Consider the following 18514-nt stretch of genomic DNA (forward strand, 5'->3'; position numbering starts at 1 on the left):
AGAAGGAAGACAGAAATTCTGGAATCTAAAAATATCTCAAAGTACTGGATAAGGTGAGTGCCTTTCATTTCCCTTCAAATAGGGCTCCTGACCCAACTCCTTAATCAAAGAACCTTTCTACATCACTGCAAAGATCAGTTTTTACGTGGAGATCCTTCTCTCATTATTTAAGTACAGTATTTTTTAAATTCTGAACTGATTTGCTGACATTTTCTAATCCCCAAAAGAATTTCCAAATGTGTTTTTAAAATCCCTACTTCACTGTACACATTGAGCTGTCACCTAAAAAGCAACAACCACAACAACTATCAGGGTTAGCCTGCTTCAACAATGAGAAAGCCTACAATGGTAGTAAAACTCCCAAGTTTCATAGAAATCTTCTAGGAAATGCTGAACACTTCTCTCGGTCCACAATGATTCTACGCACCTAATCATATGGACCTCACAAATGGAGAATCAGGCAGCATGATCCAGCCAAAGTCAGAACAGTAATGATCTTTTCAAAAGCTTTAATATACAAGCAATCTGATTCTCCATGAAATTGTATTGGCTTCTAAGAACAGTCATGCACCGCATGAGGACGTTTCGGTCATCAAAGGACCGCATACAGGACAGCGGTCCCCTAAGACTAGCACCACACAGCCTCGGTGTGTAGTGGGTAGGTGAGTACACCCTAGGAGGTTCACGCGGCGACGACACTGCCTAACGACACATTTCTCAGAACGTATCCCCATCAAGTGACGGAGGACAGTACTTCAGAAAGTAATATAAACATAAACGAATTTATTTACTCAAGAGATGTGAGCCCCTTCCAGCGCCAGGCACCATTCTAGTCTATCCTTCCTACTCTACAAACCTTCACACAGCCAAGACCTTTTACGCCACTATGAGCCTCAAAAATCAAAACATTAAGCCAAAATTTAAGTCTTTCATGTCTTATTTCTAGTAACAGTCTTACTGACATCCTCAGAATGTTTCCTTATGGCATTTTTTAGCCACTTATTTAAAATGTACAGCAACTTTGCATATTAAAAGAGAACCAACAATTCATTGACAATTTTAGATAAACAGAAAAGCCGCTTTGTACTCAATTCATTTGAACAAAGGCCTTCTTCCTTGACTGAAAATTTCAATTTCACCAGCTAGACCTCAAAAATAATGCTCTTCTCTCTGTATTCACCCACTGCGTATATATACCACCATACGACAGTCCTAGTTTTTAGACCCACACACATTCCTAAAGACTGGCAAAGAGAACGTGGAAAATCCTGACCGCCTGTGCTTCCACAAGAGTTCATCTGTGAACGGACTGCTTTTCAGCGTCTGTCAAAAGCCTGAATGAGACAACTGGTATTTGAGGGGCATCATAAGAAAAGCAAATTAACTCAAGTCTAATGAATCAAATCACAGAACGATGGACCCCTCTATTACTAGAGCTTTCCTATTATGCCCGAGGCTTTTATCTGGTTTCTCTAAAATGGCACGTGAAAAATGTTTCTCTATCACTGTAAAATGTAAAACATTTTCTTCATAGATTGTTAACGTCATTTTATGTAAGAATTCAAACGATTACTTATTCTTCATATGAGAGAAATGTCCGCTTCTCCTGATTAATTGGTATAGTTCCGTTCATTCATCAATGCCAACTATAATTAGTCCTGTTTCCTCTTTTGCTTTGACTAATAAAAATTTTTTTTAAAAAAACCTTAAGTTACAGCAGATGCTGAGCTGTCCCTGCCCTAAGCTTCTCATCTAACTCCATCTGCCCCTCAGTCTTTACCTGTATCTTCACAGCCCTCTCAAACACCTATTATTATATGATCATCTCAGATCCTTTCTCAAAGCAGACAAATAATCAAATACACACATCCACTGGGCTTTTAGAAGGAACTAAACTCTTGAATGCCTAAAAAGCAGAGCAGAAGGTAAACAGGATAAATCACTTGGCTCCAACTTACTATGTACACAAGTTCACTGCGGACCTTACTAGTGCCTTCCTGGGCATCTAACAGAGGCAACACGGCTCCATGATGATCAACTGAATGAGTTCAGCTATCTGAATGTGTACTTGCCAAACACTGACAGGAACCGAGATTAGAAAAATGAGTGAATCCTGGCCCTCAAGGAGACTACAGTCTTTTACTGACCCAGAGGAAGCGTTTGTAGGAAAGTATAACTGTCTGAAACAGCCCTGAGAAAACTCACATTGCAATAAACTCTGAGTCTAGTGTTTTTTTGTTTTTTTTTTTTACATTTTATTTTTTCCTTTTTCTCCCCAAAGCCCCCCGGTACATAGCTGTATACTCTTCGCTGTGGGTCCCTCTAGCCGTGGCATATGGGACGCTGCCCCAGCGTGGCCCGATGAGCAGTGCCACGTCCGCGCCCAGGACTCGAACCAACGAAACACTGGGCCGCCTGCAGCGGAGCGCGCTGAACCCAACCACTCGGCCACGGGGCCAGCCCCTCTGAGTCTAGTGTTTTGACGATCAAGAAACAACCTGACCACTTCTGGGCACACACCCCAAAGAAGTGAAAGCAGGGATTCCAACAGGTATTTGTACACTATGCTCACAGCGGCATTTCTCACAAAGCCAAACGGGAGAAGCAGCCCAAGCATCTATCGATGGATGTATGGATAAGCAAAACGTGGTGTGCGTACAGACGAAACAAAATGTTATTCGACCTTAAAAAGGAAGGAAATTCTGCCACACGCTACAGGATGGACGAATCCTGAGGAGGCTAAGCTAAGCGAAATAAGCCAGTCACGAAAGGACAAGTACTGTATGACTCCACTTACACGAGGATCCAAGAGGAGTCAGATTCATAGAGAGAGAAAGTCGAAGGGTGGCTGCCTGGGGCTGGGAGGAGGGTGAAACAGGGAGTCAGTGTTTACTGGAAAGAGTTTCAGTGGACGAAGATGAAAAAGATCCGGAGACGGATGGTGGTGACAGTTGCAAAACAATGTGAATGTACTTAGTGCCACAAACCGTACACTGAAAAAGGGTTAAAGGTGGGCAAATTTTGTTATGTATGTCTTATCACCAAAAAAAATCTGAATTATTCAGATAATCAGGTGTCCCCTGTACATTTAAGGTTAGACAGAGTTTCATCCAACAAATATTAAGAAAGGACTGACTGACGTGTTACGCAGGTTTCCCCCCTAAAGTCCACTTGGAACAGCGATGCAACACAACACAAGGACTCTGAAATCAAAGCATGATTCAATCCGGGCACTGCCACTTCTCGAGTCATAACTCGCGGCAATAACCTCCGAGTCTTGGTTTCCCTGCGTGTAAACTAAGGACGGTGTTGACTCTGTCTCAGGGTCACCGTGAAGATGAAATGAGAACGGACAGAAAAACACCTGAAACATCTTGGCACATAATCAGCAGGCATTTCGTATTATAAATGTTTCCCTTCTCTCCTTTGCCACAAGTGATGACCACAGGATGTTAAGGTCACGAGTGACAGAATGTCTATGAAATACCTACTTTCTCAAATGAAACAAGCATCTCACATGTCAGACAGCGGCAGGGAATAAATATCTCAATGCCATAAGTCATCCTTCCTAGAAGGCAGCCCTATACTAAAAGTCCTACCCACTGTATAACACCACAAAATCACTATCCAAGAAGAATTATGAGCCACATCAAAATAAAACGTCTTCCGAAGCCAAGACAATAAAACTCAGCAACGGCAAAACCACCTCGCTATACAACTCACACACAGAGCCTCTGACCTAACACAGCGACAAACTTAACCTTCACTGATGAGACGGCAGCACAGAGAGTCAAGCAAGGCCTTACTAAAATGATTGCAGGAAAAGGTCTTCTCTCCCCAAATTAAATTTGAATAACACATCTTTACTTAAAACAGCATTTTGATGCCATGAATTAATCCATTAACCAACACTAACAATTTAAATGTTTACAGTGACCACATTAAAATCAATCTTTATAGGATTTCTAATCTACAGAGTTTTATAAAATATGGCCTAAAATGAAGCTTTGAAATAATAGTGTGTGTGTATATATAGCACATGTGACATCCAATACACATGTGCCACAGGTAGCTAGCTAGCTTTAAAGATAACACTTTGCATAATAAACTGACTATTCTAGAACCTAGTCCCAAAGGTATTAATGGTACTAAAATTGTGATTCACTAACAGCCTCATTCAGAATCCTGTACCATCATCCCTCCTCCAACAAATTACTGGAGCTGTTGGTTAAAAGGGGTATTTTTACTTAGAAAATTTAATGTTTACATCAACCCATGATCAATTTAGTTAACCTTTTATTAAAGCACATTTAAAAAATACATTTTCCAAGTTACTTAACTCCTAACTTGTACCCTTTTCCATTCACTGAGTGTGCTGCACTTTTAAACCAAGCAACAGGAAGACCACTGAAAATCAAAACCGTAAAGACTCAGAAAATTCAAAGACAGAAGCATCTCAAAGACACACAGACTTCAAAGTAATACTCTTTAATAAGATGAATGCTTTTAAACCGCGATAGTCCTAAGAATGCTTAGACTTATGTGGGTCAGTAACGTGTCCCTTTAGGCCCGACTTCCTTCACAAAAGCACAGACCGAACACTATAGAGCCAGGACCCCCAGTCATCTGTCTGCAAATCTTCAGGCTACTGAGGATACATTAAGCGGTAGGTTAGCTCCGTGCGGCGGGCAAAGCCACAGGGGCAGCTCAGCTTTTCTAGACACCCTGCAGGAATCTCACGGGCTAACTTAAAACATACACTGATTTCCCAAAGATTAAAAACCCTTTAAGAAAGGCTCCTTGGCAGGGTCCAGGCGTCTGGGCACAAAAACATCGGAGGGGAGGGGCGAAAACATGGCCTCGGCCACACGCCCCGTGGGACCCAGATCTGGTCACCTGCCAATAAACACGAACAATCCTCCCCGGGCGGGCCCCGAAGGCTCGGGCTTTCCTGCCAGGAGGGACAGCCCGTGCTTCCTTCCTCCCCGGCCCTCTCCAGCGGGCCCACGGAGGCCCAGCGCCGCGGCCCCCGGCAGGCCAGGGCCCGAGGATGCTCCGGGATGCCGCGGCTGCCCCCGGGCCACTCTCCGCGCGCCGCCCAACCTGTCAAACCCCGCTCTCCGCGGGCTGCGGGCGAGCGGGGAGCACCGGCCCCACTCCGCGCGCCCAGCTGCTGCCAGGGCGGGCGCACAGGGTCCCTCCAAAGCGCCCACCCCGGAGGGGCGCGAGGCAAGGGAGGCGCGGAGCCCGGCGGGGGCCCCGGCCCCACGGGCCGCGCCCTCTGCCCGCGCCGGTGTCGCCGCGCGGGCCAGGCCGGAGCGCAGGGCCCAGCGCGCCCATGCGGGGCCTCGGCGCGGAGGCGGGCGCGGGGCCGGGCGGAGCCGCTCCCCTCCCCGCACACAAAGCGGCTCCGCGGGAGCCCGCCTCACCTGCAGCACGGGGCGCCGCGGGCCTTCGAGAACCATCGGACCCCGCTCCGGCGCGCGCGTCACAGCCCAGGCCTCCCGGTGCCGCTCGGCGCCGCCGCCGCCGCCGCCATTTCCTCCCGCTCGCCGTCGCCTCGTCCCCGCTGTCAGGTTACTCCATTCACCTGGGCCTGGAGCAGCCTGCGCCGCGCCTCCGCCTCGACCCCTCCCGCTGGCGCCTGCGGAGACTGCGCAGCGCCCGGCTCCCCTGCAGCCCGCGCACGGCCCGCGGCAACGGCGCACCGCCGCTTGGAGAATCCCACCGGCGCCCGCGCCGCCCCCTCCGCGCCCCACGCGCCGCTCGCCCCGCGCCGGCATGAGACCCAGCCTGTGATTGGACGGGGCGCGGCGGTGAAAGGTTAATCCCGGCCGTGCAGCCACTCAGGAGCCGGGAGACAGCGGGCGCGGGCGGCGGCGTTTGCGGCCCAGCGCCGAGACGGAGCCGGCCTTCCATCGCCCGCTGCCCGGCGCCTTGGCGGCCCCGGGGCCCGCGCGCCGATGCGGCGGACGCTCGCCTGCTGGGCAGAGCCTCCTGGCCCTCGGAATCCCCCGCCTCCATTGTTGCCCCTCTGGCGCCGACCGCCCCCTAAACGTGGCCCTGCCCCGCGGCGGTGCTTGTTCTCCCGAGGGCTCCGCGCCCCTTCCACCACCCCACCTCCCCTCCTAAAGACCTTCCCACTTGCCTGCTTTCCCCCCGCGGTGGCGGTGCAGGGCCCTCCGCATGTGGGGAGACCACAAACCCCACCCCACTCCCACCCCGGAACAGGGATGACCAGAAAGTGAGATGGGGACTGTGGCCCCGTTTATGTAAATAGTTCCTTTGCGTAGGTCACAGCCTTGCACCATATCTCAGAGTTGTGCATATTTTAAAATATGGAGGTCAAGTAAGTGACTAGCTTAAAGAAAATCCCTTTAGTCTATCTCAAAATGTAGGCATCTCTTCCAGAGGACTCAGTATAAGCTCCTTTACTCCAGAGGGGGTATGCTAACGGCAACCATGCTTCTGCTAGTAAGAGTTAGCCCTTAGCACCTACGACTCTCTATATCTGGTCTCGGGCTGCGCCGTTCCGTGCAGTGGTCGCCAGCCCCATGGGCCTATTGAGCGCTTAAAAGATGGCTAGTCCCAATTGAGACGTGCTCGTCGGAACTCAGATGTATGTGTTCTTCATCAAAAAAGAATGTAAAACAGCTCACTAAATGGATTACGTGTGGAAGTGATATTTTTGACATATTGGGATAAATTTGGTTTCATTTGTTTTTTGGGTTTTTTTAATGTGACTAAGAATTATTTTAAGGTCTTAGGTGGCTAGCATGATACTGCTCTTGGACAGGCTGGTGTAAGCCTGTGATCTTCGTGTGAAACCTGTGAGGTAGGTGCTGTAATTGGCCCCCATTTTACCAGATGAAGAAAGTTAATAACGCCCATCAGGTAAGCAGCTAATAAGGGAACAACTGAGATTCGGACCCAGGTAGTCTGGCATCAGGACTGGTGTACTCAATCACTACAGTGCTCAAGTTTGGATCCTAGATTTGCTGTAAATTGGCTAGAAGTTTCATCTAAACACAGAATGTTCGTGGGCCAAATTAGGAAGTAGGCAGGATGCTCTTGGCAGACCTTTGGAAAAGTAATGTTTCTTCTATGTCGAGCACCGTGGGCAATAGACCTCCCCAGTAATATATGTGAAGGCTTTTTAGAGATAATGCTTTATGAGAAGGAGGGCATCTCAGGGTGGGGATAGGCACAGGCTCCTCTAGCAGTGGAAATTTGTGAGAGGTAAGACTTGCCTCCCCCTCATGCCATCCCCTCAATCTGTCAAGACTAGCTGGGTTTCTCCATCAGCAGCCTTGTCTGATTTTCATCAATTTTTTAAATTTTGGGGGTAGTACAACAACCCACTTAAAAAATGGGCACAAGATCTGAACAGACATTTTTCCAAAGAAGATATACAAATGGCCAACAGGCACGTGAAAAGATGTTCAACATCACTAATTATTAGGGAAATGCAAATCAAAACCACAATGGGAAATCACCTCACAGCTGTCAGAATGGATTATTAAGAAGACAAGAAAGAACAAGTGTTGGACAGGGTGTGGAGAAAAGGGAACCCTTGTACACTGCTGGCGGGAATGCAAACTGGTGCAGCTCTGGAAAGCAGTATGGAGATGCCTCAAAAAATTAACAATAGAGCTGAAATATGATCCATCTATTCTACATCTGGGTGTTTATCCAATGGACATGAAAACACTAATTCAAAAAGATATATGCACTCCTATGTTTGTTGCAGCATTATTCACAATAGCCAAGACCTGGAAACAACCTAAGGGCCCATCGACAGATGAAAGTATAAAGATGTGGTATACATATATAATAGAATACTATTCAGCCATAAAAAAAGATGAAGTCTTGCCATTTGCAACAACATGGGTGGACCTTGTGGATATTATGCAAGTGAAATAAGTCAGATGGAGAAAGTCAAACACCGTATGATTTCACTCGTATAAGGAAGATTAAAAAAAAATGAACAAACACATAGATACAGAGAATAGATTGGTAGTTACCAGAGGGGAAGGGAGGTGGCAGGAGGGCAAAAGGGGTAAAGGGGTACTTTTGTACGGTGACAGATGGCAACTAGACTTTTGTGGCTAACATAGTGTAGTCTATACAGAAGTTGAAATATGATGTATACCTGAAATTTATATAATGTTATAAACCAATGTTACCTCAATAAAAATAAATCAAATTAAATAGTACATACATGTGATTCATCGATCAGAAAGCATAGCAAGGTATACAGTAAAAAAAGAACTCTCCCCTACACCTGTCCCCATGCCCTGAACAGGTAACCACTGTTTCTTGCTCATTCCTCTAGAGAATTGTTTTATGCATACACAAGCCAAGACGTTCCTCCTTTACAAAAGTGGTAGTGTGCCATACACATTTACTACACCTTGCTTTTTTTACTTAATATATCAAGAAGCCATGTCTACAGCAATATATACAGAGTTCCTTGCTATTTATTTCAAAACCCATAACATTTTATTGCGGAGATGTGCCATTATTTATTTAACCAATTCTCTATTGATGGGAATTTAGACTTCCAATCTTTTGCAATAAAACACTGATCCATTTGGAACTGATTCAGTATATGGGGTGAGGTATGAATCCAAATTAATTTTTTTTATGGCTGGCTACACAGTTTGCCATTTGTTGGCCATTTATTGAAGAGTTCACTTCTAGACTATCTATTTTGTTCCAATGGTCTATCTATTCATGCTCCAGTTGCTGGTTTGGTTTGTTTTAAATCTGGAGACATAAAATCTTGTAAAGGATAATGTTTCACACTTTGTTTGGATCACTAGAAATCTTGGAGCTAATATTTCAGCTCATGTTAAGCAACAGTACAGTACCATGTGGAATGCATTTTCTGTGGGTTAATTTTTATTTTCCCTTTGCCCTGATTATTTCCACAATTTGTTTTTTTTGTAGACCAAGCCAGGATATAAATATATCTTTAAGACTCTCTGTTTGCAAGTAACAGAAACCATCCTGAAGTAGCTTACCCAAAAGGGAAGAATTGTTCATAAAGATGTAGGCGCTTCTCACAAAAGCCAGAAGCAGGAATATGACTACATCTTAGCAAAGGGCTAGAACCAGGAGTTGGAAAGTTTCCAGGAGGCCAAAAGGTGCTCCCTGTGTCCTTCTGTGATTCTTTTCTGTGTCTCTGCTTCATCTGTGTTATCTCCTTCTACTGACTCATTCTCTGCTTTTTCATCTACATAGGAGAATATAGCCACCACAGTGTTCAGCCAGGAAGTCAGCCCAGTGTGGGGTCAGAGCCCCAACACGGAAGGTGGGGCGACAGTCCTGCAAAGTCAGGTGGCTGTACACATGGAACTACACAAAGAAAAAATGATATTGAGGATAATGGAAGCCAGGATTCTCACTGTTGGAGAAGGGGGTTACAAATAGAGAAAGGGAAAAAGCAAGAAGGCTTGAGAGATTGGATTGGGATTATGAATTCAGAGTTTTCAATATATATGGGTATAAAAATAAATATAAATGTAACAGTTTCATATAGAGGAGACTGGAACATTTTATTATGCCAGAAAGTATGAAAATGCTCAAAGAATGATAAGACATTTCAAAAGAGCAAAGCAGTTAGCTTGAAGGACACACACTAGCCAAATCTAGGACAATTTGAGCATCAAAATATGATTGTAAGAGATTATATTCCATTGAAATAACATAGAATCCATGAGTCCAGACTGCTATTTTTTAAAAAAAATGAATAAATAAATGAGGAATAGCTCTTCCTTAGACTAGATTGTAACTAATAAATTTAGAAGGAATAATGGAATTAGAAAGTCGCCATTTGGCAATCATCAGACAAGAAGTAGCAATGTTTGCTAAATCTACTGGGTAGAAGTTGGACAAAGAATGAGTTATTTACATAGGTTCAAAGCATCTCCCCATAAAATTCTTATTTAAAAAACGGGAACTTGACAAAAGAGAATCTAGCAGGCACCACCTTACTGAAGTGTTCAAAGCTAACCATCAAGCCAAGTGTCAGAGACACACCCAACAGGTGCTACATGGTGCAGCTAGAACATGGGGTTTATTGGCGGAAACTTAAATGCAAAGAAGTGGCAGAGTTCATGCTGCCCCGTGAACTTTCATTGTTGCACAGCATAGGCCAAGCATAGCTGTTGTGTGTGCACCAAGGCAGCTGGGTGTACAACAGACAGAGCCAGAGGCCAAGAGGGAAAGTGGGCCCCACTCCCACACAGCATTGCACATTTATATGTTAGCCTAATTGGGCTTAGGGAAGTCCTAGTTTCTATAAATAGTAAGAAATACATCAAGGGAAACCTCAGGTACAGTGCTAGCAAGTAAGCATACCAAGGGCCAAGGTCTGCTCAGAGGGTCCTGGGAACACCCTCGCCCACCAGGAATGTTGACACTGGCCGACAGTCTTGTCTCTCCGCAGACCTGCTCAGTCCAGCTCAGCAGGCCCTCAGCTCTGCGATGAAAAGAAGGAAGGAAATGAGCCTCCAGGGCCATGTAGATTCGTCTCTGACCAATAATGTCACCTGTGATGGGACAAACCAACATCAGGTGCTACAACAACACTTCTGTAGTATTCCTACCAAAAATGCGTGTTTTGAATATTATAGGAAACATCGGACAAATGCAAATTGAGGGATAGTCTATAAAATGACTGGCTTATAATCTTCGAAAATCTTAAGATTGTGAAGGTCAAAGAAGGACTAAAAAACAGTTTCAGAATGAAGGACACTGAAGGTACATGACCAACGAGTGCAACGTGTAATCCTGGTCCGGATCCTTTTGCCCTAAAAGATGTTATTGGTACAATTGATGAAAAGTGAAGGGAGTTTCTGAGTGAGCGGCATATGGGAGTGCCTTGTGTTTGTGTATTAGTCAGGGTTCTCCACAGAAACAGAACCAACAGGATAGACACAGATAAATATAAGAGGAGATTTATTATAGGAATTGGCTCATGCAGTTATGGAGGTCGAGAAGTCCCCAAGAAGTCCCACAATCTGCCGTCTGCAAACTGGAGACCCAGGAAAGCTGGGAGTATAATTTAGTCTGAATCCAAAGGCCTAAGAACCAGGCGGCTGTTTGTGTAAGTCCCAAAGTCCGAAGGCCGAGAATCAGGAGTTGTGATGTCCGAGGGCAGGAGAAGATGGACATCCCAGGTCGAAAAAAGAGAGACAGGGGCTGGCCCAGTGGCATAGTGGTTAAGCAGTGCCAATCTTCCTCACCAAAAAAATAAGACAGAAAGAGAGAGAGAAATCTTTAAAAAAAAAAGAAAAGAGAGAGAATTTGCCCTTCCTTTGCCTGTTTGGGCCCCTGACAGATTAGATGATGCCCGACCACACAGGTAAGCGTGGTGGATCTCTTTTTTTCTTTTTTTAATTTTTGTTTTTTAAGATTTTATTTTTTCTCCCCAAAGCCCCCTGGTACATAGTTGTATATTCTTTGCTGTGGGTCCTTCTGGTTGTGGCATGTGGGACGCTGCCTCAGCGTGGTTTGATGAGCAGTGCCATGTCCGCGCCCAGGATTCGAACCAACGAAACAGTGGGCCGCCTGCAGCGGAGCACGCAGACTTAACCACTCGGCCACGGGGCCAGCCCCTGGATCTCTTTACTCAGTCTACTGAATCAAATGCTAATCTCTTCCAGAAACACATTCATACATACCCAGAAGTAATGCTTTACCAGCTATCTGGGAATACCTTAGGCCAGTCTAGTTGACACAGAAAATTAACCATGACAGCTTTCTTGCAACTTTTATGTTTGGAATTATTTTCAAATAAAAAGTGAAATTAAATGCAAGAAAAAGAAGTAAAACTATAGAAAATTATAAAGAATCTGGAAGAGACCTACTAGAACTGAGATGTGTGTTTACCGAGATCACTGGATATGAGGTCAATATGCAAAAATCCTTTATATTTCTATATAGAATCAATAGACAATTGGAAATTGAAATTTTAAAGTATCACAATGACATCAAAAGACATGAAGTATTTGGGGATACATCTAACAAAATATGTGCAGGAATTTTATGTTGAAAACTACAGAACACTGATAGGAGGAAGAAAGAAGACCTAAATAAATGGAGAGGTATACCATGTTCATGGAACAAAGACTCAGTATCATAAAGACGTCAGTTCTCCCCCAAATTGATCTATAGATTCTATGCAGTTCCGATCAAAATCCTAGGAGGATTTTTTTTGGAGAAATTTACAAGTTGACAATTTGGAGGGTGGGACGACCTGACTTCAAGACTCTATACAGCTACCATAATCAAGAGGGTATGGTATTGCTGTGAGGACAAACATATAGATCAATGAAAAATAATAGAACATCAAAAAAAAAAAAAGATCCATACATATGTGGTTGGTTGATTTTTGCCAAAGATGGCAAGGCAATGCAATGGAAAAGGACAGTCTTTTCAACAAATGGTGCTGGAACAATTAGACATGAAAAAAAAAAAAAAAAACCTCAAACCACACCTTGTATATATACAAATATTAACTCAAAATGGATCCTAGGCCTAAATGTAAAACCTAAAGGGGAAGACTTCTAGAAGAAATCACAGGAGAAAAATCTTTGTAACCTTGGGTTAGGAAAAGGTTTCTTGGATGGGAAGAAAAACTATGAACCAGAAAATTTTTTAAATTGATAAATGGGACTTCCCAGAATTTAAAACTTCTGCTCTTTGAAAAAGACATGCTAAGAAAATGAAAAGACAAGCACAGACTGGGAGAAGATATTTTCAAACTATATAGCTAGTAGACTATTTGTATCCAGAATATATAAAGAACTTGTATAACTCAACAATAAAAAAGTCAAATAACCCACTTAAAAAATATGGGCAAAAGATTTGAACAGATCCCTTACCGAGGAAGATACACAGATAACAAATAAACATGTAAAAAGTTCCTCAACATCATTAACTGTTTAAAAAGTGCAAATTAAAACTACAATGCGTACCTAGTAGAATCACCAAGAAAACTGACCTTATCAAGTGCCGACCAGGATATAGAGTAATTAAAACTCTCACACATTGCTGATGGGAATGCAAATAGCCACTTTGGAAAACAGTTTTGCAGTTTCTTATAAAGTTAAATACATACTTTCATATAACCCAGCAATATCACTCCTGGATGTTTACCTTAAAGAAATGAAAACGAATGTCCCCACAAAGACCTGTGTGTGAACGTTTATAGCAACTTTATTCACAATAGCCAAAAACTGCAAACAACCCAAATGTCTATTGTTGACAAACGGAGAAACAAATTGTGGTACATCCATACAATGGAATAGTATGCAACAATAAAAAAGGAATGAACTACTGATATATGCAGTGACCCTGTTGAATCTCAAAAGTGTTACGTCAAGTGAAAGAAGCCAGACACAAAAGGCTACGTCCTGTAGGATTCTTTTTGTCTAATATTCTAGAAAAGGCAAAACTATAGGGAAAGAAATCGGGTCAGTGGTTGCTAAGGGCTAAAGGAGAGGGGTAGGGGATTGACTACAAAAGGGCACCAGGGAACTTTTGGGGGTGATGGAAATGTCCTATATCCTAACTGTGGTGGTGATTATACACTGTATACATTTGTCGAAAGTCATTGAACTGTACGTGTAATTTTACTGAATTTAAATTAGACCTCAATAAACCTGACTTTACACCAATAATCTATGACTCCTCAGTGGAGCTCACGTTTTCAGGGTCACTCTAGGCTCTACGCAACTAATGCACAAACCGTCTGTGCCTCACCCCACATTGACTCAGACATGAGACCCTTTTCCGCAGCAAGCTCACTCTCTCTCCCTGAGCGTAACAGCCCTTACCAAAAATGCACGGTGGTGTTAGGAGGAAGGGAGTGAGGCAGGATGGGGTGGAAGAGGAGGGTTTGCCTCGTATCAGTGAAAATAACTTCAACTAAACAGAAGGCACCGCTGTCCTCAAAGTGCCTTCTGGACACCCCATCACTGTAGAGTTCCTCTGTCCTTCTTGCTCTCTGCTCTCTGCTGGTACTTTTTCATCTCTTGGAGTCCGAGGATAGAACTTCCCACCCTCCACCCTCCCAAAACAACTGATCGCTCTTTTGCTCTAACAACTTGTAACCTGCAGAAACAGTCCAAGTTGACCAACTCCGCATGAATACACGTGCTCCTGAAAACTGGCCCATCAATGACAGACCCTATTTTCTGAGGCAGCCGATTAACAAGCCTCTGTCCAGTAAGCACATTTCCGTAGCTGATGATCAATCAATCACTGGACGCTCTGTTAATGAAGGTCCTCCAATCTCTGACCTGTACACCTCCCAGTAGCTGTTTAAGATCAGCAGCTTGCTTTGACCAGAAAGACTGTGCCTTCCAAGTACCGCTCTCCATCTCTTAAGCAAACGATAAATTCAGCTCTTTAACTCAGATATTGAGGGTGGCCTCCTCCTCAGACTGGTCTTAGTGCTTGCTGACATCCATAACTAGCAAGGGCTCCACACCTCTGATCAGCTTTATCAGAGTATTTCCCCCAAGCGAGTTCCTTCCCTATGAGGAATTCTGAATGTTGCTGTTACAATATTTTTTCTCACTTCATTATAAAAACACTTATTTGTTCCCTAAATATTCATTGAGCACTTCCTTTGGATGAGACACTATTTTAGGTGCTAGGGCTATAAAGTTGAAAAAGGTGGATATGGTCCCTATTCTCATGGAACCTACAGTCCAGCAGAAGAAAATGTCAAATAATATCATAAAGTTTGATGACTGCTATAATAGTAGACGCATAGGAGTCGATACGGGGCCATGCCATAGGGGAGCCTAACTTAGTCCATGGAGTCAAGGAAGTTCTTCCTAAGTAAAGAACTGACCTGTAAGCTGAGGCCTGAAGTGCTAGTAGCCAGGTAAAGGGTAGGGAGCCTGCAGGTAGAGGGAACAGGATGTGCCAAGCCCAGAGGCAAGGAGGTGCGGCTCATTCAAGGAACTGAAAGGAGTCCAGTATTGGCCCAAACATGGGGCAAGAGCTGAGGAGAGACACGAAAATGGCACCCGAACACAAAGGAGCTTGTGTATCGTGTTAAAGGATTTACTGTTTCACCTCAAAGACGGAGAAGCGGAAGAAAGGTTTTTAAGCCAAAGGTGATGCGATCAGATAGACATTTTTAAAAGTTGACTCTAGGCGCTGTAGGAAATGGAGAGCAGCGGAATGGAAGTGTTCATTTGCATGAGTGTAAAAGACCTGGCTGCTTGGATGAGGATAGTCTCAACGAGAGAGGCGTCTAGCTGAATTAGAGAGATTTGGCGTGTAAAAATGTGTTTTACACTCCTCTTCTATAGTTGTGGTTTCAAGGACACCAAGACTCTGTTCTCTGGAAAATAGAAGGTGCAATTAGAGTAGAACGTTGCCAGCATTAGAGTTTTGGGATCTGACCAAAGGGCCTTGTTAACTTCCATTAAGATTAGCAGTCTTTACTGCAAGGTCAAACTTCTTTTGTTGTTATTTTGCTTTGTTTTTGACGAAATAATTAAAACAGCTAAACAGGAACCTTAATCTACTCAAATAACATTTTCAGTTAGAATAAAATGTAGAAGATACACCAATACCAACACACCAATAAAGGCGCTTTCAATACCTTTTTCACCGTCCCACATTATATCACCGCTCTTTTTAGACTTGAGTAAAATTAACTCAATGTTTCTTGGCATCTTCTTTTTCAGGGTGGCTTTTGCCTCAATTGTGTCTTTGCCCTCCCGTCAGTACCGAATGCCTGAGGCTTAGTTTAGAACTGAAGAACGTCACACTACGCAGTGTTTAACCAGGGAACCTGATCTAAAACTACTTTCTGCTTTTCCCACTACCCTGAAGGGCTCTCCTAGGGGGTGTCAGTATCTTTTCACTCCTTTGGTGAAAATAAAACAAGAGAAAGATTATAGCCCTGTGGTTACCATATCAGTGTCACAGTATTTGATTTCCCCCCAATTGGAATAAATCAATTTTCCCATATCTTAACATCAGCTCTTTTGCATTTGGGAAAAAAAATAGTGGAATCTTACTTTTTATTGAATTCTTAGGCAGTAAACAACATTCAGGCAGCCTTAGGACTTCTGCTAAACCAAATTTCTAAAGAAGCTTGGAATTAGAAAATCAAGTTTGCCCACATTTTCTTTTTAAAATGCAGTTAAACAGAACTATAGACTTTAAAATTGATTTTAAGTGGCTTTATCAGTCATTCCTTCTCTCTTCACTGCCATTCGCCCACCCATTTTCCTAGACAAATGAAACATGATTTTTTTTCTCTTAGTTCTCACACTCCAGATTTTCTTCCAGGCAATTCTCTGAAATCTTTCCCCTGTGACATGAGCCAGGCAAATCAGAATAAGGCAACTGCCAGGGTAGGTCACTGCTATGGTCCAAATGCTTGCGTGCCCCCAAAATTCATTATGTTGAAATTCCAGGGTGCTGGTACTGGGAGGTGGAGCCTCTGGGAGGGGATTAGGTCCTGAGGGTGGAGGCCTCATGAATGGGATTGGTGCCCTTTTAAGAGGGACCCCAGAGAGCTTGCTTGCCCCTTCCACCAGTGAGAACACAGCGAGAAGTCAACAGTCTGCAACCTGGAAGAGGGTCTTCACCAGAACCCAACCATGCTGACGCCCTGATTTTGGACTTCTAACCTCTACAACAGTGAAAAATAAATTTCTGTTATTCATACCAATCTGTGGTGTTTTGTTACAGTGGCCCGAACAGACTAAGACACTCACTATGCACAGCTAGTATCTGGGAGCGCGTTGACATACTGTGTATATCGCTTGCTAGGGCTGCCATACCAAAATACTACGGATTGGGAGCTTAAACAACATTTATTTTCTCACGGTTCTGGAGGCTGGAAGTCTAAGGTCAAGGTGTCAGGAGGCTTGGTTCCTTCTGACGCCTCTCTCCTTGGCTCGCAGGTGGCCACCTTCAGCCTGTGTCTTCACATGGTCTTTCCTCTGTGCGCCTGCATCCCTGCTGTCTCTTTTTGTGTCTAGATTTCCTCTTCTTATAAAGACACCAATCATACTGGATCAGGGCCCACTCATATTTACCCATTTTACCTTAATCACCTCTTTAATGGCCTTGTCTCCAAAAACAGTCACATTCTGAGGTCCTGGGGGTTAGGGCCTCAATATAGGAATTTTGTGGGGACACAATCCAACCCATAACACTATACGATGCTTCTGCCGTCATATGGGGCTCAGGATGCATGTAACTGACCCCTGAAATGCCATCTCAATCTGGAGCCTGGTGGGAACCACCTCCCTTACTTGTCCGCTGTTCAATTATGACCTTCTCTCTTACCTAATAATGTGGAGGAAAAAGAGAGGCTAATAAATACGAATTCCCAGAAATTTCCTGGACCTCAAGACATCTCTTTCCAGATCTAGGATCACCTCTTTCCATTTCATATGCCATATTGCTTCTTGACCAATTTTTCTAATACACAAATCTGATTGGATCATCCCACTACTCAAAAATCTTCAATTGCACCCCATCCAAACATTTTAGCATGGCATTCAGGGTCCCTCATAACCCAGCTTGCACCTGGGTTTCCGATCTCATGTCCTACTTCCCTGATCTCCCTGTGCTCTATGTTCCTGCAACACTGACCTCCTCGTGCTGCTGTGAAAACACTCTCCTTTCCAGAGACAGGATGTTTGGGTCCCTATGTTTTGACTTGTTAAGGTAGTTATTCTACAGGCATTTGCTAGAAAGCTTTCTTCCCCTTGTCTCTGTCTGCAGAGCTCCTTGTCCTTCAAAATTGCACTGGAATACCACCCCATCATGTTACCCTCCTCTCCCCGAAAGACAGTTAATGCTCCCTCCTTGTTTTTTTCACAGCAGCTTCACACCTGATTGTAGCACGGATCACATTGTGTTTACTCTTCTTTCTGCCTCCCCACCTTCACCCCCAGCCCACTCCCACACTGAGCAGAGCTCCTCGAGGGCACAAAGAGTGGTGTTTGGGGCTTCCTCATCTCTACGTCTCCAAAGGCTACACAGAGCAAAGGTAGAAAGAGAAAGAGAGAGGGAGGGAGGGGGAGAGAACAAACCCCCAGTCTTCCTATGATTCCCTGTGACTTAAACACGTATTCACTCCCCATGGCACTAGCATGAAGATACCCTCCTCTGTTTAAAGTTTAGCTAAAAATACCTTCCTTCATGCAGTTTCAAGGCAAGTTACACAGCTCACTAACTACCACAGACGGCAGGGGCCCGTTTTTTAGTGTGGTGCACACCATCATTGTTTTGTCTGTCTTGATATAGCACGCACTTTCGTAAGTGGGAATTCTCTTCCCCGTGATCCCATCTCTGACGGTGTAGTTCTAGGAGGCTGCCAGTCGCAGACCCCACCCCTGACCTCAGAGCTGGACCTTGGACGTGTGAAGGCCAGAGCAATCACTGTCCACCTTTCTCCTGGCCACGTGACCTCAGCCTGGCCAGCCAGAAGCCTTCCCTAGGATTTTTCTGCCCAGAA

At 44.3% G+C, this 18514-nt stretch overlaps 1 protein-coding gene across 4 annotated transcripts in view; it reads right to left on the reverse strand.

Moving 5' to 3' along the window:
- The window catches only part of DICER1 (dicer 1, ribonuclease III), a 70712-nt gene extending 64649 nt beyond the window's left edge, over positions 1 to 6063 (reverse strand). Inside the window, exon 1 of one of the 4 annotated variants that reach the window (XM_046647219.1) lies at positions 5430 to 6063. In XM_046647219.1, the coding sequence (XP_046503175.1) occupies positions 5430 to 5783 (354 nt within the window). In that variant the 5' untranslated portion in view covers positions 5784 to 6063. The remainder of the gene's footprint in view (positions 1 to 5429) is intronic. The other 3 variants (XM_046647221.1, XM_046647220.1, XM_046647222.1) reach the window with 3 other exon arrangements.
- Positions 6064 to 18514: the final 12451 nt, after the last annotated feature.

Source organism: Equus quagga, chromosome 20 (assembly GCF_021613505.1).
Source record: "Equus quagga isolate Etosha38 chromosome 20, UCLA_HA_Equagga_1.0, whole genome shotgun sequence".
NCBI lineage: Eukaryota > Metazoa > Chordata > Mammalia > Perissodactyla > Equidae > Equus > Equus quagga.